The sequence below is a fragment of the Cyrtonyx montezumae genome, unplaced genomic scaffold (assembly GCF_038088225.1).
Source record: "Cyrtonyx montezumae isolate F1298 unplaced genomic scaffold, pur_monq_1.0 scaffold_3, whole genome shotgun sequence".
Lineage (NCBI taxonomy): Eukaryota > Metazoa > Chordata > Aves > Galliformes > Odontophoridae > Cyrtonyx > Cyrtonyx montezumae.
The window spans coordinates 149179803-149206248 of record NW_027072034.1 but is presented as its reverse complement, the minus strand read 5'-3'; the positions used below and the strand labels follow the sequence as shown (position 1 = coordinate 149206248).

Sequence of the window (26446 nt, the reverse complement as noted above, 5' to 3'; positions counted from 1 at the left end):
AGGAACAATAAAATTACCTGCCAGACCCCTGCACTCACAGCTGTACTTCAATTTGACAAAGCTACTGAAGCACTCTTTATTCAGAGGTGTTTGGTGAGGCCTTCATTCATCAGCAGCATTTATAAGATAGAACTGAGGATATGTACATTGCAAGAAGATAAAATAGTGGTGCTCAGCATTCAAGCACACAGGAAGGCCAAGAATCCACCCATCAAAGCACCATCTATACAAGACGTATCAGATCTATACCAGACACCAGTGTCAGTCTGTAGGGACAAAGAAGAGTGTTCCAACTGATTCCCAGCACAAATGGATTTGTTCAAAAAATAACCAAACAGGACACAATGACCAAGGATCTGAAAAAACAATATGAGTGCCTAAGTGAAGATCATCAAATGAAATGAAGAAAGGCCCACTGTGTTACTTTTTGGTTTGACTTCTTACAAGAGTTTTCCATCAATACAAACACATATACAAAAGGCCCAGATCATCTGTTAGCTACATGGACACAAGTACAGCATGATCTAGAGCACTGCAATACCAAAAGACCATACACATCAAATTTAAGCACGAAACCAGAGAAGAACCAAAAAACACAAACATACTACAGGTCTGAAAATGAGCTTCTGAAAAAGAAGTACTGTGCAGAATTCCACACTGAACTGTGATACAGACCAGAGACAGGAGATTAAGAAACTAATGGAAATAAGAAGGGCTTAGAAAACAATGTTGCAGTCTTAACTACGGAGCTACAGTACTATTCTAGTAAGCAGGGAAAGTGGGGTTACACCTCAATGGGTGAAGTGGCAACCAGACTCATTTCTATCTTTTCCAGATGAGGACTACAAGCGCATTGTGCCAAAAAGGTTTGAAACCAGCAGCAAAAGCATTTAAAGAAGGTATTACAAATGTCTGCAACTATGAAAACCTGTGGCTTTGTTCCAGCCATGACTTACACGTGCCTCCTCAGACATGCCTGAGCCCAGCACTGCAGGCAGCGTTCCCTGACGGACCCCTCAGAGCGGCAATCCAAGCTCTATGCTGCACAGCATATTAAGGTTTTAATTCTGTTCCACGAAAACCAAGTGTCCAGAACTCATATTTTATAATGCCAAGCCTTAATCTGCAATGGCTTAACCTGATCCAGCCCCAGTGGACTGGACTCCAGCGATGATATTTCAAGTGACAGAGACTGCAGACTCTTTTATTTGGATCAATAAGTTCTGTCCATGCTTTAGTTCAGAGAGATTAATTGAGAAGTTCTCAAAAGCCCCAGCCCTGCCACAGAATCTGATCTCCACAAAATGAAAGAAAATGAACACTCTGACATCAACTTCACCCCAACTAGAAAGTCAGGTTTAGACTAATAGATTAAAATACATCAGCTGGAAAAGAAAAAACCTACTACACACACACACAGAGAACAAAGAATCCAAACCAAATAGGAAAACAACGTCCTGCATTTGGCTGCTGATAAACTTGCAAAGAAAAAAAGGCTATGGATAACTGCTACTAAAATAGCAGGAACAGCAAGTCTTGTAGCTGTGTTTAAGAAATACCATCAACAAGGTTAGTCAGCAACTGAGGCAAACCATCAGGACAACATTACACTATTTAACAGGTCTAGAGAAGGATATACATCAGGATAAGGACAGCACTTATTTCACTAAACTTCACAGGGAAATTAATAGGTTGATTTGAGCTTGAGAACTGTAGCTATGGTGTGTACTGCTTAAAGTTATAGACTTATCTAATCACGGGGTAGAAAAACATCTGCTTTAGGAGAACAAGTTCTTATGGAAAAACTCTATCAGCAATGAAACATAAGAAAAATGGGCAGCCAGCAGATCATCATGTGCAGAAGGATGCAAATATTGGGTCATGGGGAAGTGACCTTCATGTAAATTAATGGGGGAACCCACAACAGTAAGGCAACCTGCTCTGGTGTTGCAGAGGTGTGAGAAACTGGAGGGAATGAAAGCCCTGATGGCTTTCTCCCTGTGTATTAATGTCAGAGGAGGAAGAACGGGCAGCTGAAATAACTCAAAGCATTCCTAGGGATTTTGTATAATCCAATTTAATAGTAAAACTGACAACTACTGTACATGCACAGACACACTGTCACTATAGTTGCGTTATCCCTTGAGGTCCATTGCTCTCCTATTACCCAGCTAAAGGTCTGATGTTACCACAGACTGTCTGGATACACTTAAGTAGTAGCTAGGAAAGTTACCACAACATAAACGCTTCAGTCACTGTGTATTCAAACTGGAGACATGGGGACAATGGCACATTAAGCCTTATTAGCTACCCATTACATAAATCATACACAGTTTGGGCTTCAGCATTTCCCGAAATGATTCCAGTTGCAGCTGGCAAGTTTACATTGCTGCCTCTGCCTCACAGGGCTACAGACCCAGCTCAATAACAACCAGCACAACCACAGTAAAAGCTGAACAACCAGCTCGGCTAGACCAGCCCACGTAGGGAAATCTAGACAACAACAACAGGCTCACAACATCAAAACCTAGCACCGAGGCTTGTGTTCTTTGGGGGAAAGTTTCCTGGGACACAGAAAAGCAGCAGGCTCTAGACCACAGATAACTCCGTAGTGAGAGGCTTAGGGAGATGAGCAAGCAAACAAAAAGACATTGTGCTTCTCCAGGTGAACCATGAGCTGCACAAAGGCTGGGTTTCACACAGTTCACAGCTGGAATCCAAATCAAGAACAGTTTAAGACAACAACAGTCTGTATTACAATGGTAATAATAAAAGTAGAACTGGTAAAAAAAATGCATGTCTTTCTTGTGTTATCAGCAACTTTTGCTTTCAAAGGCATATGCTACGCCTGTGCCTCTGCACTGCAAGATTTTAGTGTCAAATTATAACCATGTTCCCATGTGCTTTTGGAACATCTCAGCATCCTCAGGGACAAAAATGCTACCTCTGGAGAGAAGTGTGATGAAGATATTATTTGAACCACAGCAAGGGACCAGAAATGGCACACTAATGGCAACACCTGAAGGCTGCTTATTGCCCTAAGTCTCTCAGATCTGATGGCCAGAACGCATGAGAGCCCCTAAACAAGCACCCAGCTCAGAGAACCAGACTCGGTTGTGGCAAAGGCTGGGAAGACTTCATTCTCTCCTACTGAATTCCCAGAATTGTGTTCAGCCATCTTTAACTTTTTAACTCTAAGTATATTAAACAAGCTTCAAGAAAACTTACTTTTCCCAAAGAATTTCGTACAGCATGACTAACAAAAGCACAGCAACTCTGGGCAGATCACTCAGACAGCAATAGTGTGGTGTAGTGTGATCAGAGCTCAAGCCCTGAAGTATCGTCGCATTTTTTCCTGTTGGACTTAGAGCTCTCCTTCACTGAAACGTGATTCCATTAATATCCCAATATAGCCCCAGTTCCCCCCACAAATCTAATTTTAAGCTTAATGAAGCTTTTAGCATAATACTGCTGAGCCCAGGCCCTCAGGTTTATACAAGGAGGTATGTGCTATCTCAAATCAACATGCTTTATCAGCTACCAACATCTGCTCTGCTTGGGTGAAACTCCACTCTCTCCCTACATGCACAGACACACTTCCATTTCAGAAACGCTTGGCAGTGTACTGCATATCAATCAATAACAGCTAAGTTCAGAAACACTGCTAGAAGCAGTACTGGAACAAGCATCCCATGTCCTGAGAATGCGTGGAGTTGCCATAAACCAAGTATGGCTAAATGTGACCATAGGTACCTGAGGAGGCCCGACAGCAGAACTGATCTCCAGCAAATTCATTCAGTGCAAGCTACCCACGTGTCTGAAGCCATACCGCTGATCACCTTACCTTTACTGTTTCTACAGCAGCTAGCAAAGCAGCATACAACTTAAGAAAGTTCTGTAACATAAATCAAGACAGCTATTCAACCAGAATGCACTCTCTTATACAAACAGGATAGAAGATACTTTTGAAAAGTCCCTCTGAAAATCGTGCCTTCTTTCAGAAAACTTCATGGGGAAAAAGAAAACAGATATAAAAACAAGTCAGTGCCCAGACCTGGGTCCAGACCCCATCCAGACCAACACCCTGTGACCGCAACAGATACAAGAAATATGAAGGTACTTTCTGCTGATTCACCATTAAGTAACAGCAGTGAGAGCAATTTTCTTCGCTGTTATCTATCCTTAGTACACCGCTGCGTACCCACCCGGCGCAGCATCCCCTCCACGGGCTCTGAACTCTCCCAGTCCGGACGCAGAGAGAGGCAGAGACACACGACTCCAGCCTTTGCCAGAACACGGGATCAAGCACAGCTCAACCGAGCTATCGGCGAGGCTGGGGGGATCCGAGTGCTGCAAGCAGCACTCCGAAGCGGAGCGGCTCTCGCAGCCGCTCGGAGCCACGCGGCCCGCAGTGCCGGGCAGCCCGTGAGGAAATGACGGACCCCCCCCGCCGCTTCCCCCTTCCCGCTATCGGGTCCGCCCGCGCAGCAGTGAGAGCCGCTCGTCCCGCAGCTCCACGCATCCCCTCGGCGACCGCAGTGGAGGCGGCCGGGGCGAGGGGGCTCAGCCGAGACCCGCTGTTCTTCCCCGCCCAGGGACGGCCGAGCGGCAGCGCGGGATCCCCGTGCGGCCGCAGCCCGTCGTTCTCCGCTCACCTCCGCCCGTTACCTCCTCGCAGCCGCCGGGCCCGGCGCAGCGGCCGCACACCCAAGGTGAGCGCCTGGGGCGCGGGGCGGGCAGCCAACTCCGGCCCCCACCCCTCCTCCTGCCGGCAGCGGGCGCGGCTGGGACTCGTAGTCCGCCGCCCGCCGGCGCGCACCCGCCGCTGCCTCCCCGTCCCGGCATGCCGCGGGGCGGTGTCCCTGCTGCGCCCGGCGGGCTCGGTGGGGAGTGGGGCGGGGTGTGGTAGGCGGCTGTCGTTGCAGTCGGTCAGCGCTTTGCTGCCGCTCCTGTCTTGTATTTTATTTTTGTAAGGCCATCTGGTCCAACTCTCAGTTTGTGCCCGCCGTGCTCACTGACCGTGTCCCTCAGTGCCACATCCATGCGTTTTTTGAGTGCCTCCAGGGACAGCGACCCCACCACCTCCCTGGGCAGCCTGTCAGTGCCTCAACACTCTTTCTGAGAATTGTTCCTGATATCCAGCCTGCACATCCCCTGGTGCAATTTGGGGCCATTGCCTCTCATCTTACTGCTATTACACAGGAAAGAGTCTGACCACTCTCTCCCCCTCACCACAATTTTACAGGCAACTGTCGAGAGCTATAACGTCTCCCTCTTCTCCAGGCTCAACCATCACCTGCTTCCCATCATGCTTGTGCTCCTGAACCTTCACAGTTTCACTGCCCTTCTCTGGACACACTCCAGAGCCTCAATGTCCTTGTAGCAGGGGTCTCAAAACTGAACACAGCTCTCGAGGTGCAGCCTCGCCAGTGCTGGGTACAGAGAAACAGTCACCTTCCTGACCCTGCTGACCACACTTTCTGGTATAAGCCCAAGAGTCACTGGCCTTCTTGACCACCTAGGCACGCTGCTGGCTCATGTTTAGCCAGCTGTAAACTAACACCTCCAGATCCTTCTCCTCCATGCAGCTTGGCAGCCACTCTGCCCCACACCTGGAGCCATGAATACTGTCCTTTAAGAAGTGTACCACGCACATTAGGCATCAGGCACGGACATGAGCCAGTAACACAAATGAACACAACAAAAATGTCTGAAGTGTTTCATGTTGATCTCAACAGGCTCACAGACACACTTCTATTTTTTTTTTTTTGCATTTAAGGTGCAGATTTTTGCTGCCCTTGTCTGAGAAGCACACCCCTCCAGCCATGCCTCAGCATTAGCAGTCTGGGTGACTGGATGTGACTCTGTGTCCATGTCAGTTTGTAGAGGATACACAGCTATTCCAGAACCTGAAGGAGACCTACAGGAAAGTAGGGGAGGGACTTTTTGTATGGGTATGTAGCAACAGGATGAGGGGAAATTGATTTAAACTAGAAGAGGGTTTAGATTTAGATGAGATACTAGGAAGAAATTCTTTTCTGAGAGGGTGGTGAGACACTGGAACAGGTTGCCCAGAGAGGTTGTGAATGCCCCCTCCCTGGAAGCACTCAAGGCCAGGTTGGATGAGGCTGTGAGCAACCTGGTGTAGAAGGAGGTGTCCCTGCCTACAGCAGGGGGTTGAAACTAGATGATTGGATGGTTGGAACTAGATGACCCCTTCCAACCCAAACTATTCTATGATTCTACTACTGCCTTGTGAATAAACAGGAATAACAGGGAGATGTCCACGCAGACCTCAGCCTTTAGTCCTTGATTTATAACTGTATTACAACACAAATATACATCTCTGTTACCCAGGAGAAAATATTTTCACCCCTCTCCGGTTCTTTGAGATTTATTTTTTTAGCTTGAAATGGAAGATAAAAGTTTGAAAGTTCTTACACACTGACACCACAACAAAAAACGTAGAAACAAGTGTCCACCAGAATATTAGTTTGAAAAACCTAAAACAATTCCTTGTCACTTTTTTTTTGTAGCATAGAATTTTGAATTAAATTAATTCAAACTGAAGTACAGTGCTTTCAGTTTTGTCAAAACGCAAAATTTCAAGGTCTAAACATTTGAAAAGCTGCTTTTTAAGTAAGAAGTTTGTGATAAGCTGTCTTCTCCCCAAGAGAGTGTAATGAGCAGGCATTTTGAAGGAAAAAAAAATTGAGTAATAGAAATGCACCATATCCAATAAGCTTCATTTAGGGTGGTGCTGGATGCTGGAGATACAGAACTGAGTAAATAGAGGTTTGGGTGGGATAAACTTATCCAAAAGTTTATCTTTTTTTTTGTACTAGGGCATCAGTGGAAGAGCAGAGGTGTGATGGGCTTGTGGAGGTGTGGTGTCACCTCTGATGTACTGGAGTTCTGAATTGCTTTATTACTGATAAAGTACACGTTGCAGTAACACACTACAGATAGAGATGTAGAACGGGAGTTAGGGCAGAATAAATATTGCTTTAAGAAGAGGGAAAGTAGAGACCTTAAACAGAGAAATAGCAGTGTAAAAATTTCCTGCTAGAAAATCCACATGAGTATAAACCATTTTAAAACTTACAGTAACCCACAGTGAGGTTTTTATTAAAATCATTGTGTCAATAGCTACATTTAAATACATGCACTAAAGCTGGTTTCAATTTCTTGCGTGCATTGCAGCATGACCAAAGGGAAGGTTAATTCTTTTTGTTGCTTCTTTCCAGCACTGTCTGGTAAACTGGTAAAAGATGCTTCAATGCTGAAGTGCTGAACACAGGAGAAACAAGATGAAAAGTGGATGTTTGGTCATAACAGAGGATGGGAGAGGAAGTTAGTACAGAATAAACAACATGGACAATGGGAGAGACTGAAACATTCCTGTGGAGGAGCATTGTGAGCAGCCAGCTCATGACACACACCACCTGTCTGGGTGGCAACAGAGCCCCAGAGCTAGCACCAAGGGCTGTGGAGCAGTGGGAGCACGTGGGGAGCTGCGAGGTGCTGCTGAAGGCCAGACCCAGAGTTCATTGTCTGGAGCTTCAGGCATGGGGCCATGCTATTTTCTGCTTCCTTCTTCCTCATGTAACTGGTGATGGGGAATATGGTCCTGGGAGTCAGACAGGTGGGTGTGGAGACTCCTCATTGGAGTGGGCTTTCCTCACAGGACAGATGGCAAACTGCATCAGAAGGAGTGATTTGCACCCAGTCTCTCCCTTACTAGGCCTGGGAGTCTTCTCTTGGTTCAACTTCATGAGGCAGAACAAGACACACACATACGTTTAGTTGTGGAGCTTTGTGAACATCCTAAGACAGGTCAAACTAGTGAAGTGGAGATGGATATTTACAGACTGAAGTAAAACATGTTAAGATTGATGGGGATTTTCCTGATTTCAGTGGCAGCTGGCTTGGTTCTCCAAGCACTCCTGTTAATTAGTGACTACCTGTGTCCTGTGCAGATACATTAGTCATGGCAGGTTTTATCATTGTGCATAATAGCAGGTATCCTAGCAGAGGCTCAAACACGAGGACATTTCCCTCTTCACCATTAAAACTTCCTTGAAAGTGTTGAAATGCAAATGCTTTAAAATGTTCCCTGAGAAGGACTGGATTTTAAACAAAGCTAGGTGCCTGTTAGATTATTTGGAGGGATGGATTCAAACCAGATGAGTGGCTTTGCATGTGCTATTTCTAGAGCAGTTGAAGCAGTGTGTCAGCAGGAGGCTGTCAGTGCATAGGGAAAGAAGGACCTGGGGCTACCAGCCGGCTCATGCAGTCAGCAGCAGCCTAATGTAGAAGCACCCACTAAATCCATCACTCTGCCCAGCACCTCCCAGAGCACTGCCTTTGGCCCAGAAGCAATCAGGGAAGCAGCCAAGCCCTTCTGTAAGCATTTCTCTGCCACAAACTCTTTGAGCAGTACAAAGCCCAAACCCCATACTCCCTCTTTTCTTTTTTCTTCTTTCTGCTGAAGAAACTTTACCAACTCATTTTCTTTCAAAATAAATACAGATTCAGACTATTAATCCAGCAGCTACCCATGCCCTCCTGTATAGCACTCCTCCACCCCTGAAATGCTGTTTTTATCAGGCACTTGCTTGCTGGCTCAAACTCTCCCCATCATGCTCCATGACAATGCCATGCCTATGTCCTTGGGCCAGGTGCCAGATCAGTCCCTTACTGGTTTAACTTGGCTTTGAGTCTCCCACAGCAGCCCAGGTTTGAGGTCACTCCTTTATAGAATCATAGAATGGTTTGGGTTGGAAGGGACCTGTAAGATCATCTAGTTCCAACCCCCTGCTGTAGGCAGGGACACCTCCCTCTACACCAGATTGCTCACAGCCTCATCCAGCCTGGTCTTGAGTGCTTCCAGGGAGGGGGCATTCACAACCTCTCTGGACAACCTGTTCCAGTGTCTCACCACCCTCACAGAAAAGAATTTCTTCCTAATATCTAGTCTAAATCTACCCTTTTCCAATTTAAATCAGTTTTCCCTCATCCTGTCAATACATGCCCAAATAAAAAGTCCCTCCCCAGCTTTCATGTAGGCCTCCTTCAGGTACTAGAAGGCCACTATAAGGTCTCCCTGGAGCCTTCTCTTCTCTGAGCTGAAGACTCTCAGCTACCTCAGCCTGCCTTCGTAGGGGAGGTGCTCCAGCCTACTGATGATCTTCATGGCCCTTCTCTGGACCCACACCAATAGCTCCATGTCCTTGTGTTGAGGGCCCCAGAACTGATCACACTACTCTAGATGGGGTCTCACGAGAGCAGAGGGGCAGAATCACCTCCCTCAACCTGCTAGTCATGTTTCCCTTGTTGAGCTCACACCTGGTTAAGCCTTGTGGTTCCAGAGCTGAACCAAATGGGGTTTGTCTGCTAGATGTTGCAGTTTGTGGCCCTTTGCATGGCTGCTGGTGGCTGGCAGTGTGGCTGCTGCTGAGCATCCTGCAGTGAAGCTTCATGCAGAGCCTGCTTGCTCACTGATGGATAAGTAATGAGATGGTGCTGGGGCAGCAAGTCTATCCAGTGGCATTTGCTCTGAAGGGTTAGCAAGTGACTGAAACATGGAACCATGTTTATAGCTGCTCTTGTGTTTCTTCCTGAGTGTTTTCTTTTCTAGACTAAACAAACTCTCTGTTTGGAAGGTTCAGGTCCCAGAGGTCTTGTTTTTGCCGCTGTACTCTGAAATCTCTTCTGTTTGTTTTCATCTGTATTTAAGTGAAGGGCTCAGCTGCCAATAACTACTGTCTACCTTACCAGCACTGACAGCTGCATGTGTTTTCTGTACTTTACCTAAGTGCTTCTGTTGATACAGTGCAAAATGACATTTTTCGATATATTGTATGCTGTTGATTCTCTTCCCCTGGTTTTGATGCCTAGCTGGGTATTTACTCAGTTTTTGTGCACGTACCTCATTTCCACTTTGACAACATATTGTCCTTTATTGTATTTGGTTTGTTATTTCATTTCTAACCATTTCTCTGAATTGTTCTGTTCATGCAGAGCCTGATTCAGACCTTCAAGAAACGTGTGCTCCACTCATTTATTTTGGTTGAGGTAATGTCACCAGCTTTGAATGAAGCAACCTCAAGAGAAGACTATTTAGAGGCAAAATTATGGTAACTTTGGTCTTCCATTGTTCCAGGAACACCAGCAGGTAAGAACATCATTTTTCAATATTTTTATTTCATTCTCTTATATTTTCCTTATTTTACTGGAATATGGGTTCATGAGCTGATTAGGGGAAGTGAGAAAGACCATAAGGCATACTAAAGGTATCTGTTCGTAGTTACACATGGTGAAGTTTTTTATCAGTAGATAAGCTTGTCAGTACATTTTATAGCACTGTCACTGGTTTATTGCCATTATGTGATGTGTCACCCTTGCTATTTCGCAAGCTATTTAGCATCAGGTGATTCATTACTTTCAGTCATATGGAAGAAAAAATAAAATAGTGCATGTACTGAATACACTGCATGTGCATGCTGCTCTGTGTGCTGTAGGAACACACGAAAATTAAGGATGAACTTCATGGAATCTGAAAAGGACTAACAATAAAATCACTTGGAAATCTGCCAGTGGGGATGATTTTCTTGAAATAAGCATGTCTACAGGTCAGAGTCAGCTCTTGTGAAATGCCTTGGGGGATTCCGCTTTAGTCACAATTGCAAACACTATTCAAGAGAAATAAATACAATTGTGAAAAGCAGCTTCTCTGGCTATGCCAGCCTCTTCTCTGGAAAGTGACCTTAGACTATTTGCCTCATTATATCTATCTTGCTGTCTGTAAAATAAATGAATTCCCTACCCTAGCAACACAATAGCTGCACATGAATTTAGTCTGAAACATTACTCATGTATTGGCATATTAGGATAAATAAGATTATCTTAAAAAATATGAGTGTTAATATCTTGCATTTTTGTTTGTTTAATGGGTGAAACTTTCTATTACAATATTTTAAAATCTCTTGCACAAACATTAAGATATTATGTTCTATAATAAAATAACTTATTTCCTCCTGTTCTTTCTCTGAATAGATTCTTTGTCTTGTTTCCAGTCATGAAAGCATGCACATGAACTCTTGCAGCAAGTTTCCTGTTTTGCCAAAGGCTGGTTGCATAATTTTGACCAAGCTAAAGTTTTGACTTGCTGGTCACTGAATGACCTGGGTTTTTTTTTCTTTTCTTTTTTCTTTTTCTTTTTTTTTTCTATACTTCTTGGGTTCTGTTGACCGTAAAAACTCTCAAAAGTTAAACACATTTTATGTTTTTGGGCATGAATTTATAAAAAAAGCTGTACTGGATCAAACCAGTACAGTGCCAAAACCAGTGGTCAGAAGAAAATGTGCAAGAAGATTTAAGTGTATGATTCTTTCTGTGTATGATAGTTTGCTTTGATACTTGCCAATTCCATACCTGCCCTGCCATTATTAGTTCAGGGGATTTCCTGAACGTGTTGTGTTTTACTTATGTACTAACCCGCATAGATTTCTCTCCCAGGTACTTGTTAGTCTCCTCTTGCATCTAGGAAAACATTTCATAAGTGCGACACAATTTAGCAAGGCCTGCCATGTATCTAATCTCTAATTCTATTTCTGTGTGAAGAAATAGCGACTCCTATCTCTCTTGAGCCAGAACCCTTTAGTGCTGTGTGGTCTGGTCAGAGTTTGGAAACACCGATTCACACCAGTATTTGTCTTCAGACTTGGACTTGTGACATATTTTCATCCTGAATGGTATTATGCTTGGACAAAGCTGTGAGGTGTAAACTATTGCCATAGGCGCATGACACCTCCATGTTGGGTTTGCAGATAAAGAAAAGTGAGTGTGTGTATTGGTCCATGGTCCCATTTCATTCCTTGCACTGGGACAGGCTCCAACAAGCTTGGGAAGATCTCTCTGTTTGCCTTTGCAGATACTGTTATTTTCAAAGTGAAGTGATGTCTTAAGTATATAAAAAATAATACCGTCAGTGTTTGCATTACAGACCAGATATTTAGTAAAAGAATTTGGTTTATGATTCCTTGGAAAGCCTACATGGCTCGAGAAGTCTAACATCAGAGTCAGTTGTTGACGTTATTTTTATTGAAGCATGGATCTTTAGCTTGGTTCACCATAAAGTGAAGCATTTTATTTATGATAATAGACAGTTTAGGGCTATAGGGGCAGTATAACGTTGCTGGTGTAAATACAACTTTATCAGAAGATACAAACATGACCCGCAAGAGAAACAAACACCTAAGAGAACACAATGAAACGTTCACTGTTTACAAATCACTTCATTACTACAGACACCAAATGGCAGTTACTGTAAGTAAATCAGTTGCAGAGAACTGACTACACTGAGACAAGGAAATGGGAACTTCTGTTTGGGGCTTCATCCACAACTGCTTAGTAGAAAAAAAGCTTCATGTCAAGCATTCTTTTTTTATCCACAAAACAATGCTAACCAACAGACATATAAAAGAATAAGACTGAAAGATATCAACGTCTTTACAACTACTTTTGCAATTATCTTCTTGATTAGGTACTTGGATTTTTAATACATTTTGTCAGAAGGTAAATAGCCCAAAAGTCAGCAGCAAAAATATTACAACAACAAAACAAGTAAATACAGTGCCGATGTGTCATGTTGTAGAATACAAAGAGGACAAACAATGATAACTTAATCATATAAAATGACACAGAGCTGAAATACAGTGCACTTAAATACCTATGTGACAAAAAATGTTAAATTCTGTACTTAGTATGTACGCTTTTTAAACATAAAATCTGAAAAGTCTTTGTGCTTAAACCTTTTTTCCTGTTAGACAGAATTAGTTGCTTACTTCCAATACTGCCACTGTAACTGATATTACAACAGATCACAATTTTCACAGACACGTCAACATTAAAACATTTACCTATGAGAAAATAAGTCACTTCTCATTAGTTCACAGTGCGAAAAAGTGGTGTACACTCTGTCTTGAGAAAGGCTTTCAGTTATTCATCAAGCCAGTTGCAGAAAAGTCCTGAAACCAGATGCAGTGCTAGGTTTAAAGAATGGAAAGCAACACATCACATGTTGGGAGGAAAAAATAAATTTCTCATTTCTTCATGGATATCGTCTAAGTGACCTTCGTCTTCTGTTGTAGAAATGCCTGAGCCCATGTTGCCGTGAAAAATTCATCATGTAATTTTGTTTGCGAGTGCTGTTAAAATCAAAGGGCGAGGGGAAGGGAAAAGAATGTCAGTTTGTTATAGGTACTTAAATTTCTTCTGGAGCAATGAGCTAGAGGGACAGATTCTTCTTGTTTCTTGCATTACTTTTGAAGCCTGTGTAAAGCAGTGTGAAGTTCACCCTTGGTACAACAAGGTACAAGGCAATCAAGAATCTGTCCCACTTTGCTTTTTGTTTACTGTTCATTAGTTTAGGGAAAGGTTAAGAGATTTCAGCTAATTAAAACTTGTGATTCTGGGGCCATATTCACTAAAGCTATATGCACTTCATACACTCTCAATATAGGGTGTTTCTCACTGCAGTCTTATACTCCAGACACCTTATGTCTCAGAACATCAATTGCTGTATCTTGAGAACAGAGGAAAAGCTTTACTTCATTATCTTCCACCTATACTTTAGAGGAAATGAAGTATATAATGCTTTTATGCAGATTTAATATTTCCCTCCCCTATACTCCTCATCCCAAATTAAAGAAAGATCTGAGAAGTCAGCATCATTACAAGGAAAGAGACCAGGCAGGAGACTGCATCCTGACTGCACAAGAGACGTTTGTTCACACCTATGTGGAGAAGACCTCATCTTACTTAGGTTTCTACTTCTACTGAGGGAAGAAAGAGCCATGAGAGGGCAGCAGTGCACAAGGCTGCTCAGCCTGGGACTTCGGTACCTGAAACCTATCTAATGCCAAAGGGCTGGATCCTACATTCAGGTAGGATGTCATTTGTGATTTTTCCCAGCCCATAGGAAGTAAATACACATGCTGTAATTGGTTATACTTTCAAGTGCATAAGCCTATTTTTAATGAATATGGCCCTCAGGAAAAAGAAACAATTGCATGCTTTGCAAAATAAGTATGATCCTCCAGAGGCGAAGATAGCTTATGCTTTGTACCATACTAACTTCATCTACAAAAATACGCGTAACAAAATTATACCCTTTTCAACATCTAACCTAGAATGTCATTGATAACATTAAATAAAAGCAGTTGTGTCAAAATCAAGAACATAAACTGCCAATAAATTGCAAGCTGCCTCCCAACTAGTTAGAAAATGTCTTTATCCAATTTCACGGAAAAATGAAAACAACTACTTGTTTGGGTTTTTTTGCCACTGGTACATTCAAGAATGAAACAGCACTCAGCTCCTGATGACAACGGACGGATCCAACACAACTTTTTGCACTCTTGTTTAAGTTAGTGCTCTAGAACATTTGAGTTTGACTTGTCCTTGAACTTCACATGACTTTTTCAATTGAAAAGTTCTGTGCTAATTTAGAAGTTTTGTATGAGAGAGTGACAGTGGTCAGTTTGTATGGTTTTAATTCTACTTGGTAGCTTAAGTGCAAAGAAGCATTAAAGGCCAGCCTTCATTCTAATCACATACTCTGTGCAGGATCACCCTGCAGGCAGCTCAGGCACAGTGGGTTGCTGTCCTTGGTCCTGGCCTTTCGTGATGCTCTACTGCCTTTCTCTGCCCACGTTCAGCTACATCTCAGCAGAGATTTCCACCATTTTGGACACTTCTAGGTATGCCTGGCCTATATTTCACTTCCAGTGCCTAAACATTTTGTAACTGGCACACATGTTGTGATGAAGACGTGTAAAACTATGAACAAACACAAAAACAACAAAAAAGAGAGGAAAAGAAATATATGAGAAAAGGAATAAAGAAAGGTTACCTAAAATTTAAAATTGATTTTTTTTAATGTATATTCAGTCTGGTTTTGATATTTTATGAGATGGTAAAGACGTTACAAACAAGAAAATGTATATTCCTTGTCTTGCATGGAACACCACAGCAGTGTAGTGTATGAAAAACAAGAGAAATCTAAACTCCCAAGAACTAAATGCTGGTTTTCTTTAGCTTGTACTGGCATGGTTCAAACTTGTTCTCACCAAAAGCTGAGGTAGGCTTCCCAACTGCTGGGTTGGATGCTACGTAGGTAAAAACTTCATGCCTGCTATAGCATGATTTTTGCTCTTGTTAAAGATAAATTGCTGTCTCCTATAAGATACGGTACAGCGCTGTATTGTAGTAGGTATAGGGTGATAGTCAACAAAATAAGTCTATATTAATTTCTCTATAAATTAATTTTTATATATGTTGTCTGAATTCTGTTTATTCACGGGACAAGGAGCACTGGATTAGAGAGACGAGTAGCACAGTTTATGACGAGGAGTCACTCTGGCTTTTTAGCAGATCATTCCGACCACCATGCAGCAGCATAGCTACAAGTAACAAGAACTTCTTGGCACAATCTCGCTGTGTGTCCGAGAGACATGCATGTCTATGGCACCAGACATATTCACTGACATAGTATACCTGGCCAAGGCTTCAACTCTGTAGTCATTAAGTACAGAAAATAGCAGGAACTCCCCCTTGGAGCTGAGAGACTGCCCATTCAATGGGATGGGAGCCCTTCATTTGTAGATCTTATTGTGCTGCAGCCCCATTAGAATTGCCATTGTACAGCGGTGAGATGCTGAACACATTTGGCTAATGTTAGCTTTCCCTGAGAGTCCCTGGGGCAGAGCTGCAGGATCAGGGCCCTAGAGAGCTGTGTGGCACACCTCAGAGAACACAAAGGATTTTCCACAGACCCATCACTGACAAAACTTTGTGAAAGTACTGTAGCTGTAGCAGCAAGTTATATTTCGTATTGATTCAGGGAAAGTACTTACCTTATTCTAGTGTAAAACCAATGACAGCAAACAATGAAATACAACACAAGTTAGAAAATGCCTTTCAATGCATGCAGCACTGTGATTAGTCATAAAACCCTGATGAGGTTTAGAGGCAATATAGGATTTTTCATCTCTTTTGAAAATAAAAATTGAACAAATTATTTCCTGATATTTCAAATCAATGCTTATACTTTTATTTTCTATAAAATTCAGCATGCACTTTTTAGAAACATAATAAAAATGTCATAAAAGCACAGACTGCATCAGATTAAATTTGGCATAAATGTAGTGATTATTCAAATAATTACCTAATGTTTTAATATTTCTGTTCTCTGTTATAGCTGTGTTCGTACTTTAATTTAAAATTCAAATAATTGCTTTTTATTAAAAAATAAAGCAGATGATAATGCTTTTCCACATAAACACTCTTTGCTAGAGCTGGGATATATAATTTGTATTTTAATGTTGCAGAATAAGATGAGCATTCTTTGCACCAAATACAACCTGAGTTCCTCACTAAATCATTTGTGCCAAAAGTGTGAGACTATCTTGAAAATGAAGAGCATGGAGTGATGACCATGGAGGCATTTGTTCTATTTCCAAACAATTAACCATAATTAAGTAGGTGGGGTAATATTACTTGCATTCATTGCATAGCTCCAATTCCCATGAATTACATCATGAGTTTTGGGGTGCAAAGAAAGCAACACCAGACCATTAGTATTCAGTTTATCATTGTCTTTTTATTCTCAATATCTTTTATCAGTTTGGATTTGAAGAAGTCAATAAAGGCCTTCCCTATACACAAAGAAATGTCAGTTCAAGTGCACATGCAAAGAAGTGCGTGGTATCTGTGCAGACAGGCTGTGAGCTCTCCTTTGAGAGAGGAACGATGTGCAGATGAAATGCAGAGTTGGAAATGGGCTGTTCTTAGGGCAGAAATACAGGGGCACAAAAAACCACTCTTAAGTCTGTAGTAAAATACATTTTTTATCCTAAGAAGAGCCACAGTCATGGAACACGTGAGGGTTGTGCCCAAAGCTTTCTTTACAACTGAAGAGAAAAAATGTGGCACTAAAAAGGAATTATCAGCACTAGCTTTAAAGGGACTGGAGCTCTTGCTAACTAATATCTTTTTCCATCACATGATAGATATCAACCACTATTAAAATGAGTTGGCCAATGGTTAGTTGGCAAGATGGATTTAATGTATGCCATAGTCAAAGCTGGTACTGCATCGGAAAGAGGTGCTCAATGTGAGCACCATGTGCAGCTGCAGTACAGCATTAATAATACTGCTTTTTAATGAGCGATTCAAACCATTTGTTAAAGTGTGGTGATCCAAAGGAACACACGAAAGCGCTCATTCAGCCTTTCTTATCTTCCCTATATATTTTGGATGCACAAATGATCTGCAGGCTGTTTTTTTCCCCTGACAAAAAGGAAGCAAATAAACTGATTCCTGAAAATGTGACTGCTGGTAAGAGAAGGATGTCCCTTGATTCAGAAATCAATTAGACTGACCGGTGCTGTGACCCTGGCTATGTATCAGCTGTGGGCTGCATCTGTGCTACGGCACGGCAGCTGGGCTCATGACAGAATGAATTTCAAACTCTGGATATCTAAGGAGAGTTGAGCCATGTAAACGTGTATCATCACATAGTTGTCCCTGGGTGGACAGTCTCTGGGGAGGACTGTAAGGAGGAGCAGAGATGTTCCCCATATTGACTGGGGAATAAAATCAGAAAACTCTGTGCAGTACTACAGCCCTACAGACCAGCTCTACCTGCAGGCAGGTACTTTCCTTACTTGTCTTCCTACTCTCACCCATAGTCCGCTCAAGGAGAGCACAGCGAACTCAAGGGGAAGCTGGCAGAGCTCTGCACACGCTGGGCCTGCAGGCAGCCAAGCCTAACAGGTACAGAGAGTATGGGAAAAACGTTTGTGGTTCCTCCACTACTCTCGGGGCTGACAAATTGTATTGAAAACCAGGAACTTCTCTGTCTGAAACCACACCTCCTGTTACAGGTCAGCTTCGTGCTATAACGCCACACAGGTGTCTGCTGTGGTGATGTGGGTTTCTAGAGCACAAACAAGCATGAAAACCCACATCTGTGAGCAGACCTTACATGGGGCAAAGAGGATACCTTGGACGGTGGCCAGAGTGGTGTGTGTCTGTGCTCATTAGCTGGAGGACCTCAGGTGGGTGGAGGTGTGGCAAGGTTATAAGAGGACAGAGAGCAGGTTGTATAAGAAACAGACCAGCAACACTTCCCAGAACCAGGGTGTTCTTGCCTTTCTGAGCCAAGGTCTGAGTGCCAGCAGAGGAAATTTCCAGTTTGAGAACCACAGAGGTTTTTCATGGTATTTCAGTTTTAAGAAAAATTAGCCAGGCAGAAACTTACTAACTCCCTATAAAATTAATGGAAAATTACATAATTACAACACCCTGCTAAATGATTTTAGTACAGGCTGTGTGTCTCTGCTCTTTTTTTTTTTTTTTTTTTGGGTGAAGAAGGGCACCCACAGCCTCCTCTCTAGCTGGAGAACTGACTCAGTGAATCAGCCTGCTTGCCCCAGGGCTGGTGGGGTTTCTGTACCTGGGGTGATAAAGATTTCAATTTTCAGCACCTTCCTTTCTAAACTTCTTTTTTTCTTTTCCAGTTTTAATTGAATTGAATGGGGATTTGAGTGGGAAAAGTGAAAGACAGCAGGCAAGGAAGCCTAACGTGTCCAGAAAATAAAGAACTGCTGACATGCTGGTTCTGCTCAGAGCATCTTACTTTGTATTTTGGGTGCCTTCAGGCCCTTATACTACCAATGGGATGAAGCAGAGAGTCTGGCAGAGGCAAAGCATCAGCTGCTTGGAAGCTCAGGCTGCCTCTGATGGGTTTTTCTAAGATGATTCTTTTTCCCTTTTTTTTTTCCTTTTTTCTTTTGACATTGAAAATTACAGGAAATTCAGAGATTAAGGCCCATACTGGTCATTGAAAAGTGAAGCAATATTAAGAATGAAAGCTAAGTCCTATCCCTGGGATTCCTGACATGTCTTAACACAGCTGGTAGCCCTGGTATGTGCAGGATCACCTAGAGCTAGTGCTAACAGACAGAGGAAAAAAAAAGAGAAGGGAGGAGGCATTACCTGTCCACCTGGTTCCTTCCCTAGGCAAGGTGTGATAGCTTTCTATAGCATTTTTATTGTTTTTCCCTCTAGCATAAAATGCATGATTGAATCGTCACAACTCAATTTGTTTGTTTAGTTTATAACCTGACAATTTCATTGCCAAAGCAGTTCTTCAGAATTCAGCCTAAATAAATCTATCCTATTTCTACTCGTGCTGCACTGCTTAATGGGTAATATTAGGCTCTATTTTTTCCCCACATGCTTTTTCCATTTTTATTTTATTTTAATTGCAAGGCAGAAAGAAATGGAAACTTTTCATAACCAGCAGTACCCTCATCTATGGTTTCTGGAACACTGTGAACCTCCTGCAGGTTTATGCTTTTTCCTGTCTTTAATGGTGCAGCATCCTGCAGCCACTTATTAACTAAGGCTGGAATCACATCCATCCCTCTGTTCCTTCAAGCTTTAAGCTTAATGTTATGGAAGCAGAGCCCAGCAGGGTGTAAAAGCAGCAGAGCGTGTACAGTTACTCAGTGTTGGGACCAGTTTGGCTTGGGATTGATATGAGTGCCATGCAAGCTGGTGCTGCTTGGTGAAAAGAAGTACAGGGCTAACTAGCAATCAGATAATCCACTTTTCTACTGTTACAAAATATTACTTGCAGTGTCTGCTAATTCGGATTTAAAGACAGAAACCTTATAATTACACAGTCTGGATGTTATTCAAGCCTAACGTCTCATTGTTGGTTTGTAAATTAGTCAATAAAAGGAACGTTTGAACCTATCTATGGAGCAGGCACGCCTCTCTCTGCCAACCACTGTCAGCGATGAGTTCCCGCCCGTGAGGCCACTAGCATTTCACTTCTACTGGAACTAAATTGTTAGAGAAAAAGCAGGTCATCTCTTTGTGACATAACACAGGACAATGGGTTAGCTGACAGCGAAACCCATCTTAATAGTGGGAGAACCAGGAGGGTGAAGACACTTTACTTGGTAAAGTCTTGACAAGGGGATGAATATAGCTCGGACCATAGGAACCTGATATAGTGAACCCTGTTTCTGAACAGTATCCTTCTTACTAAAAAAGGAAATGAATAAGGCATTAGTTACTAATGCAAATTTTTCAGAGGCACAACAACATTACTCTGTGCAAAGAGCTATACAGCAGACTCTTGTATCTTAGAAAGGATATAAATCAGCTTTATGTGGCAGCACAGCACTGAACAGAAATATCCTTTTTTTTATGCTTCAGCACAATCTACTTCACAGTCATTGCTACACTACAGGAACACACCAATATTGGGTAGTGATAAAGCCCCACTTTCCCTCCTGCGTTTTTCCATGAGGCACAACACCTGCCCCTGCTGTGCCACATATTTCATTGCCGTCTTAACTGCTGCTGGTTGCAGTCAGGGCAAAGCATTAGCAAAGACTGATTCTCAAAAGTTTCCCTGAGCCAAAGTGATTCTTACTGAACTTAACACTTGTGCCATGCTGGAGGTATTTCTGAGATGGAGTGGGATGAGATGAATCTGATACTCACAGGACGACTTCTACGTGGTCCAAAGCCCACTGATCATGACCTGTTCCGTTGTGACGGGGCTGCCACCAGCGCAATAAGACTCCTTTCATTCGTGCCTCCCTGTCATCACAAACACAAGAGCCTGTGAGAGCTCCTGACTAACAAAGGCTTGTGCTTCTCTGTCTTCCCCCAACAGGAACTGAGAGCAAAGCCGAAGCATTGTTTGTACACCCCTAAAGATCACCAGACTGTAAGCACAAAATGTTCAGTAGTAAAAAAATGCACACACAAAAGGAGGAATTAAGTATGTTTTCCTCTTATCCTTTAAAAATGAATCATGCTTTTTCCCAAGTATTTTGATACACACTCTCCTTTCTTAATTAGCCTTCCCCTTAAACTTCCTTCTTTGCCTACCCTCTCATCAACCTTATTTTTCTTACAGTGATGCAAAAATAGAGTCTTTCCTACCATAAATGCACCTTGTGCATTTAGACGTAATGAAATGTGACGGGGTACTCACAGGGGAACATTATAAGACACTCTTTGGGCTTGTATGAAGTCCTTTGGCTGATGCTGTGCAATTACTTGCCATGTAATTCCATTATTTACACTGTATTGGAGGAGCACTGCCTTGTCTACAGTGTTAGGATCACTTAGATTGGTATTGCAACTGTCTGTTTGTGGAATGCTTCCAATTTGCAAAACAAACATGATTTTGCTGTAAAACACAGAGAGAAAAGGTATTGTCAATATGCAGAAAGTATTCAGACAAGGACAATCGTACTTCCAGGTTTATTGCAGTTATTAAAAATTTCAGGATTCTCAAGAATCATTACTTCTAACATGCAAAATTATTTGTTCTCACATCTAAAACACAGCTCCTCTTTCAAAGCAGTAATTTGCTGTGTATAGCATCTTTCCATATATTTGTAGGAAATAGATCCAATTTTATAATGATCCTGGACACAAATGAGATATATAAATAGAACAAACATGCAAGTGAATGTATGAAGAGCTAAAGAGGGGCAAATAGAAATTGAACAAACTACTGAAAAGAAGTCCAAAGTTCTACCTAGGCATTCAAATATGAAACGAAGAATCTGATTTATATCTGGCCCACTTGCTGGTTCACTCTGTTTCTAGTCATTCTTTAGACAAAGACAAAACCAGTTCAGAAAGCTGTCGCTCTGTTAAGGGTCAGCACAGGCTGGTTACATGTGTTTTTCTGTGGCCAAAGAGATTTTACAGAAGAAAAAAATACTCATTTTCATTTCCAGGTAAATATAATTTTACTTGACAGCTGAAACAGGAAAATGAGCCTGTAATTACTGATAGCATCTTCACTCATGACTGCCTTCGGAGGCACATGCAAACATGGCATGATAAAACATTTGTTTTATCAGATCAGGCACTGGTCCAGACAGTCTGGTATCCAGTCCTTGCCAATGGCTTCATCGTCAGTTCTGGCTTACAAGGCAGCTCTCTGTTGGACATGATGAAAACAGCTGACCTTTTCATTTGACATCGCTTCCTCCTAGTTCTGTCTCCCAAATGAAAGTCACAAAGCATTTTGCCAGCCCTAATGTTTATCCGCCAGCTCCATCTGACTGCATGGTAAAGCCAAGCTAGTCCATCCTCTTCAGTACTGCCTCACATGCCTTCACACACAGAAAGAATTTCCTTTCTCATGAGGTGCTGAAGGAACTTTTACACTCAAAGTATTACCTTGCTCGGGTGAGATCCAGAGGCTTAGTCACAGCTTGTCGTACTTGACATCCATTAAAATAGAGTGAATCTCCGTGGGCATAGGGTGCCAGCTGTCCACATCCATTCCCTATCACTCCTCCTTGAATGGTTTCCCAGTTTATTTCAGTAACTCTTTCAGATTCAAAATTATCTTTAATATAACTGGGTAGATCATGGCTAAAAACAGAGCAGTCATCACCTAAAAATGACACAGCAAAGTTATAAAACAAAAAGCAAAAAGAACTGGGAAAATTCAGTTACAATCCATTGTAATTACATTCAAGTTCGTGGCTCAATATACAGGGTGACTACAGGCTGAATAGGCTTCAGCAGATCCATTAATAGTGTGTGCACTGCATTTTTATAAAACCGAAGCTGCCAATCTGTTATTTTTTACAGCAGTACAACTTCAAGAATTGCAACAGTTTCCCCTATTTTCCATTGGTACCAATGTAAGAAACTTCAAACTCATGCTTGAGGAGAAATGTCTTTAAAACTGGAAAGGAATCTGACCTCATAAAAAGTTACAAAACTGCCCTGGAAGGCTGTGAACACTTTGGCTTCACTCCCGCAAAGCAGTTATAATGTGATGAGGACGCTCAGGTACCATTAGACATGTGCTGATCTGGGTTGTGGCACTAGAGCAGAACACCCTGTCGTGACTGTGTGCAGAGCTGAATTCCCTACATGTGCCATCAATTTCTGGGTCCCATGTACATTTCCCCTAGGAGTGGAAGGAATAGAGGGCTGAAAGCCACCTTCTGGCTTCAACAAAGATTGAATGGGCTTTAAATACATTGCCAGACAGCAGAAGCTACTGATTCAGTCCAGGGAGAATAAATGTAGGGAAGAGCTGTTACCTGCAGCCCTGTCAAATTATGAATTTAGAGTCTGTTTACTCAAGCACTCCAGTGATGTATTTAGATGGGATATATCACTCCATCTTTTTGTTTAACTTTGAGCTATACTACACTGCAGCAGTTGTGTAAAAAAGAAATTGAAGAAAAGCAACCTTGATATCCTTCATCACAAATGCAAATAGCTCCAGTTGTGCAATATCCTCGACCACTGCAGAGCTTAGGGCACGCCTCCCCAATGTACACATGGTCGATCGCCCAGCTTTGTTTCTCTAGTTCTTCTCCTTTTTGAATCCACCTGAACTGAGTTGCACTGCAAATATCAAAACCCAAATATGATATTATGATATCTAACAGTTAAACAGATCTGTACAGTGAACTTCCAGAAGATGAAATTAAAAAAAACAACTGCATGAGAGGGTTATGACTTTAATAACTAGAAAGACCCAGCCTGAATGGGTCGCAACTATATTATTGGCAGTAGCTACTTCTGCTTAGAAGAGCTTTCTCAAAAACATTAGTTCTACATCAGATTTATAATCCAGCAATAAAGAAGCATTTTTAATTCACCAGTTGTTCCAAAGCTAACAGTGCCAGCAAGACAGCTGACATTTTACAGGCCCGCAGTGAGCTGACCTTTTGGTAGCCTACCTGGAAGAGACATGATCAGGCAGCTGGATAGTTATTCTTCTCCACATGGAGCTGTTGACAGAGTTATAGATGGTAGCTTCATGGAATTGAAATGGGGAGCAGCCAATGCTATTAGATGAGGAAGGAAGACAGTGTGTCTGTACGAGCTGCCATGAATCTGTCCTATAAGAAACAACAACAACAAAAAATGTTTTTAGAACTACGGGTAGAATAATGAAAAACAGAATCTCTAAAGGTTATGATGCCACCAATCTTACTAAACAAACCCAAGGGATTCTCAGCAATAGTTTCTGTATGCTTTGCAGCCACAGAAAGACAAGAGCTGAGGGGATGAAAGCCTGGTGCAGCCATGGAAGACTTTCCATGCTCCATATTTACCCGTAAGCATTTAAGTACAGAATATGCCTTCAATTTTACAAATTATAATGCACAATTATACTACAGCACAGTGTTATTGCAGAAATAGTGTTACTGTTTGTCAGTTAAAGACCAAATCAGAATTAAATAACCTCTACCTGCTTAAAATTTGGTCCTAAATATACAATCCTGTACCATACTCAAACAACAGCTTCCCATGAATGTGGTTTACTGTGAACACATTTTCAACAGTAACGTGCTCATGACTGTAACTGCAAGCTCTGTCAACATATGGGACAAATTATAAAGAGAATTTATGGGAGTTATGTACAGAAATCCCAGTGCTTGCAAACAGAATTCGTTCAGATCCTTTAACAAGATGAACATCAAAGCGAGTGCTTTAATAAAGAAAAGCTCTTGAAGTTTTCAATAGCACACTGTTTTTTTAACTCTATATATTCTGCTCTCATTTACCTCACATCCTTAGTATATTCCAGCATCACAGAGTGGAGGTCCCCACAAGACAGTGCCTCACAGCCAACCACGATCTATAGCACAAATAAAATTGGCAGCTGTAACAAGTCAGGTAGACATTTAATGTGATGAAGTGCCAAAAGACACAATACTTCTGGTACTGCTTAACTTCACTGCATTGTTATTTTCAAACAGAATCTCAACACCGATTTCTCAAATTTCATATTAGCTATCTAAACAAACATTGCTTCTGAGACACAGAGATCTGGGTGCACCACAGCATTTGAGGAAGTGAAATACTTAGCTTCATATTGAAATTTTTAAAATGTAATAATTAAAATGCCGATGTGAAATCAAGTCAATCCAATTTAGGAACAGAATTATCCTGCATGTATAAAGCAGTAACCATATTTGTGCCATGTTAGAATAGAAAGTTTACAGTATCCTTTATATAGTGTTGAAGATCCTTTTTATAGTGTTGTTTTATATTTTATAAAAAATACAGCAAGAAAAAAAACAAAACAAGAAAACAGACAACTATTTTTATCACTTGGCATTCATATTAGTACTCGGCTCATTTAAGAGATGGTGGCTGGGGAAGGACCTAGAACATTTCTGGGCAACAACTACCTAAGTACTGCTGCCTTATTGCAACTGGCTCTTTTCGGAATTCTACCTCAATAAAGTAAAACATCCAGAAGTGTTACTCTGGTTATTTAGAACACTGTCCATTACACAAATGAGCAGAGGGGTCCTTCTACTCAGAGTGCTTCTGCATTTACAGTATGCCAGCTTGTTTCCAGCCCACTTCTGCCTTGCCTTTTCTGTTTATTCACTAGGTGGAGGAAACGGTGAATTCTGCATGCCTTATATTCTCCCTCAGTATATACTCTTTTCCACCCTTTTGTGGGAAAGAAAACAATTATTCCCACTGTATTTGATGAGCCAGTAATTTTGGGAGAAAGGAATTATTAAAATGCCAGTCCCTCTCAGTAACCCCCAAAGGATACAGGCAATCAGAATTATCTGACATTTAGCATTCATGCAACTTTTCACATACTCATTTCCTACACTTCAAGATTTCTCTTAAATTCTAATAATTGAAGTCATTATTAGTTATTCATCCAATTGTGCGTTATAGCTGGAAGAAGGAAAACTTCTGGAGAGAAATTAGATAGCATTTCATTGTGTATTTTACTTTGTAGAGAGAGAACATTTCTTACTTTAAACTGCATCATGTATCCTGGTTGTATAATGAGCTCTCTGGAGGAAAGGATGTTGTGTGTTTTGTCCTTTTTCTTATTTGGCCAGTAGAGATGGAACGAAGGGTTTCCACAGAACCCTGCAGTCCTAACCGCATTAGGGTAAAAACTCCAGTTTTCTTCATGAGAGGTGCCTTCTATTAACATGAATTAAACACAGTTTAATTTGTCTGGGTAAATATCAAGGCTTAGTAATGAATCCACAGAATCACTAGATAGAAACACTAAATCTCTGCAGGCTGTTGTGACATGCAATAAGTAAGCTACTAGCAGACACAGTAAAAACATCTGCTCCAGACAGCTAATGTAAATTTTAAAATAACAGTACTTTAAAAAAACATGATCAAATAAAATTCCCCTGTTCAAAAATTTACATGAAATGAGGTGGACCAAAAAGAAAAAAAAAAAAAAGCCTTTCTTACAGGTTTATTCATACATATACACAAACACAACCGAGTCCATGTGTATATATGGATTTATCCATCAGGACATAAACAGTAGTTGTCTACAAAATGAAAAATTTGCAGAGCT

At 41.7% G+C, this 26446-nt stretch overlaps 2 protein-coding genes across 8 annotated transcripts in view; both read right to left on the bottom strand.

Annotated features, from left to right (window-relative positions):
* Nucleotides 1-4745, bottom strand: part of SLC26A5 (solute carrier family 26 member 5) — a 31610-nt gene extending 26865 nt beyond the window's left edge. For 3 of the 6 annotated variants that reach the window (XM_065743628.1, XM_065743633.1, XM_065743634.1), the window contains exon 1: nt 3845-4175. In XM_065743628.1, coding sequence (XP_065599700.1) covers nt 3845-3904 — 60 coding nt within the window. In that variant the 5' untranslated portion in view covers nt 3905-4175. Of the gene's footprint in view, nt 1-3844; nt 4176-4205; nt 4283-4655 lie in introns of those variants that run through there. The other 3 variants (XM_065743631.1, XM_065743630.1, XM_065743629.1) reach the window with 3 other exon arrangements.
* Nucleotides 4746-12089: 7344 nt separating this feature from the next.
* The window catches only part of RELN (reelin), a 270835-nt gene continuing 256478 nt past the window's right edge, over nt 12090-26446 (bottom strand). The window contains exons 57-64 of one of the 2 annotated variants that reach the window (XM_065743657.1): nt 25877-26052; nt 24654-24727; nt 23823-23984; nt 23327-23484; nt 22294-22513; nt 21089-21286; nt 20590-20688; nt 12090-13211 (exon numbers count right to left, since the gene is read on the bottom strand). In XM_065743657.1, the coding sequence (XP_065599729.1) occupies nt 13115-13211; nt 20590-20688; nt 21089-21286; nt 22294-22513; nt 23327-23484; nt 23823-23984; nt 24654-24727; nt 25877-26052 (1184 nt within the window). In that variant the 3' untranslated portion in view covers nt 12090-13114. Of the gene's footprint in view, nt 13212-15844; nt 16057-20589; nt 20689-21088; nt 21287-22293; nt 22514-23326; nt 23485-23822; nt 23985-24653; nt 24728-25876; nt 26053-26446 lie in introns of those variants that run through there. The other variant, XM_065743656.1, reaches the window with a different exon arrangement.